Source organism: Pediculus humanus, genomic scaffold, assembly GCF_000006295.1.
Source record: "Pediculus humanus corporis 1103172108201 genomic scaffold, whole genome shotgun sequence".
NCBI classification, from domain to species: domain Eukaryota; kingdom Metazoa; phylum Arthropoda; class Insecta; order Psocodea; family Pediculidae; genus Pediculus; species Pediculus humanus.
This window is the reverse complement of record NW_002987771.1, coordinates 58,405-61,985: the sequence shown is the minus strand read 5'-3', so window position 1 is coordinate 61,985 and position 3,581 is coordinate 58,405. Positions and strand designations below refer to the sequence as shown.

At 34.6% G+C, this 3,581-nt stretch overlaps 1 protein-coding gene across 1 annotated transcript in view; it reads left to right on the top strand.

Annotated features, from left to right (window-relative positions):
- Positions 1–1,129: 1,129 nt before the first annotated feature.
- The window catches only part of Phum_PHUM432720 (ablim, putative), a gene marked incomplete at both ends in the record, with an annotated part of 11,091 nt that continues 8,639 nt past the window's right edge, over positions 1,130–3,581 (top strand). Inside the window, 4 exons of the mRNA XM_002429376.1 lie at positions 1,130–1,280; positions 1,636–1,734; positions 1,821–2,004; positions 3,446–3,567. Coding sequence (XP_002429421.1) covers positions 1,130–1,280; positions 1,636–1,734; positions 1,821–2,004; positions 3,446–3,567 — 556 coding nt within the window. The remainder of the gene's footprint in view (positions 1,281–1,635; positions 1,735–1,820; positions 2,005–3,445; positions 3,568–3,581) is intronic.

Genomic DNA, 3,581 nt, shown 5'->3' with positions numbered 1-3,581 from the left:
GTCCCAATTGTCATAATTATACATGGAAATTTTTTCTCTTGCTTTTCCCGTGATCCTTGAGTAGATAAATCTGAAAAGAGGGTACTTATTCTCTTCAGAGGAGAGTTCAAGGGCATTATTGCAATCAGAGATAAATGCATCAATTTGGTCCCTTTCTCCGGAAAAGAAATTAGGAACTAGACTACACAAGAAATCAAGGGACATTTGGGATGGATTAAAAGGTTGATCAAGTCTAAGCATTGTTCACAAAATGAGTTACCTTTTTCTACTTGCTTACAATATAAAGAATTTCTGATAAAGAGTTAAGTTCTGATAAAGTTTTTCAGAATGATCCTTCATCGACTGCGCCGAAATTTTAATACGTTACGTTCGGTTCGTTCTTTATATTTTAAGTCGCAAATTAATATTAAAATTAATTTACGGTTTATATTTCTTGTGACGTGTTGTTAAATGCTTAGCATACACTTTTGTCACAAAATAAAAGTAGCAAAGGTTATTTTAACTCGCGAACAAACACTAAAGAAACCATCACTCAACCAAAAAACTAAAATTAAGGAAACGGATAAGAATTCAATATAACAAACGACAAGTATCCAAAAGAACGCGTGCAAAGATGTGAAGCCACAACGCTTTTATAAAGTCGGTTTTTTCGTTAGTTATTTGTTTCGAATGTCCAACAATCCAAAAACGAAAGGTTTCTAGAAGGTTCGCTTTTAGACAAGGACAATTTGAGTTCATCGTTAGTCTTTTTTTGTTTTATAAATAATTGAAAAAAATGTAAACATTGAGTACGGGTTCATGACGATATATATATATATATAGGCGTATTATAAATAAGAGCGCGGTAACACGATCTGGCGGTTCAAACGCGAATTATTTTCATACCTGATTGCCAGATCGAAAGCCTAAAAAAAAAAAAAAAATGAAAATGAAAATGAAAAGCAAAAAACTAAAACAAAAAATTAAAACAGTCGCAGTACGTTGATTTATAAAGTTGTGTGCAGTGCCTGCGAACAAAAAAAAAAAAAAAAAAAAAAATTTATTTTAAAACGTGACGGGATTTTATTATTATTATTATTATTATTATTATTAAACGCACTGGAGAAAAAAAAATTTTTTTTTTTTCAAAATGGTTTTCATCGGCGGTTGGATTAGCAACGGCATGACAAAAAATATAAAAATTCGTTATTCCGTTTTTCAATTGGGTCAGAGTTCGAATTCGAACGTCTTTTTGTCGCCGGGGAAAAAAAATAAAAAAAAAATTGTGTATTTGGAAAAAGGTACGTGGAAGGAGAAAATGTAGAAGAAGACATGTTGATTGACGAAAGCAAAAAAAAAATATTTGCTGTCGTTTATTAACGGCGCTACGTTTGTTTATTACGCGAACGAAAATAGAATGGCATTTATTTCTTTTTTTTTTTTTATAGACTTTCGCGTCGTCTGCTAAAATGTTTTGTCTATCTGGTGATGGAAAAAAAAAAGAAAAGTAGAGCGTCGTTACGTAGTTACGCCCCCTCCCCACCCCCACCCCACCCCAAACTAGAACATTTTCTTTTTTTTTTTTTTTTTAGGTTCCCTTAATACGATCGAATCGTTTGTATTAATTTTTTGTTTGTTTGTTTTGTTTGTTTCCAGGTGGCAAAACGTATTGTCAAATGTGCAAGAAAAAATGTTCTGGAGAAGTGTTAAAAGTTCAAGACAAATATTTTCACATAAGTTGTTTTAAATGCAAAGGTAAAAAATTTTTTTTTATTCAACTCCTTCTTTCGTTTGTTTGTTTGTTGTAATGGTTGTTTTTATGGTTGTTGTTGTTGTTTCAGCTTGTAAAAATTCTCTCGCACAAGGTGGATTCTTTTGCAAAGACGGCGATTATTATTGCACGACCGATTATCAGAGACAATTTGGAACGAAATGTTCACACTGCGGAGAATACGTCGAGGGAGAAGTGGTCACGGCTCTGGGAAACACTTACCATCAGAAATGTTTTACTTGCGGACGTTGCAGGTGAGTGTGAGACAGGAGGGGGAGGGGCGGGAGGTAGGGGGAGGATAACGAAAACAAGTATATTATTTGGGTTACGATTGCGATTACACGAAGGCAACACGAACGCCATTCGAATGTTGATGAGGCGATGGTGACGGTGTGGTGACCCCTTTTCAACCGTCACAATAAATACTCGATCACGTAAAAAAAGAAATTATGGCACATCGTTTTCGATTTTCGCGTGACGTCATAATTATTAATATAAAAAATTAATAAACACGTTCGCCTCTCTTTAGTTAGGTTTATTTGTTCGCATTGTGATGCCGAGTGCTGCTGCCGGTAATGCGTGTGGCCATGATTATAATGTGCCATCGTAATTGCGAAACACGTTTTTTTTTATTATTTATAAAAAAAAAAATCAAACAAACAAAAGTTATTATTATTATTATTTATTTTGCTTGTTTGAAGGAAAAAAGAACCTTGAAAATCAATTTGTGCAATGAAACGGTCAATAACGATGAGATTCGGTGCGTGAAAAAAAAAAAAAAAAACTTTTTATTTGTTTTTTGCCAAAGTTTTCGAACGTTCGAACGAACGTTTAAACGAACGTTTGAACGTAACCGTTTCGCATCGGTGTTTATCGTTGTAACTTCATTTAAATTTAATGCTATAAAAAAAAAAAAAAAAAAAATGGACGACTCGGGTTGAAATGAAAACTGGTTTTCTAGTCTAATGGTAGAATAATTTTTTTTTTTTTTTGCTCTCTCTCTCTCTCTCTCTCTTTCTCTTTCTCTCGCTCTCTTTCTCTCTCTCTCTGTCTCTCTCTCTCTCTCTCTCTCTCTCTCTCTCTCTTTCTCTCTCTCTTTCTCTCGCTCTCTTTCTCTCTCTTTCTTTCTCTCTTTCTCTCTTTCTCTTTCTCTCTCTCTCTCTTTCTCTCTCTCTCTCTCTCTCTCTCTCTTTCTCTCTCTCTTTCTCTCGCTCTCTTTCTCTCTCTTTCTTTCTCTCTTTCTCTCTTTCTCTTTCTCTCTCTCTCTCTCTTTCTCTCGCTCTCTTTCTCTCTCTTTCTTTCTCTCTTTCTCTTTCTTTCGCTCTCTTTTTCTTTGCCTCTCGAAAAGGAAGTTCACTTTTTCTTTTTCGGTACGAGTTTTAATGAGTTGCAAATGTATCGAAAAATTTAATGGAAAGGTGCCACACGGCACGGCACGGATTTTTTATTTTTTTTTATACCCGAACCGGATAATCACGAAAGAAATTTTAAATTAGATTATTACGTGGTCGTGAACGACAGCAAGAAGAACAACAGCAACAGGAGCAACAAAATGATTTGTGGATTGATCGCGTTCGCGTTTATCCCTCCTTTCAGTTCTCGTTCCACGACAGCGTCGACGGCGTCGGAAAAAAAAAAAAAAACTCGTTTTTTAATAATGATAATAATAATAATAATATTGTTATTATTTTCCAGGCAAGTTTTTCCATCGGGAGATAGAGTCACATACACTGGAAAAGAAATATTGTGTCAAAAATGTGTTCAAATTCCGGTTCGAGATATTAAATTTCTTGCTAAAAGTCCGACAGGTCCATGCGGTAATTAATCAACT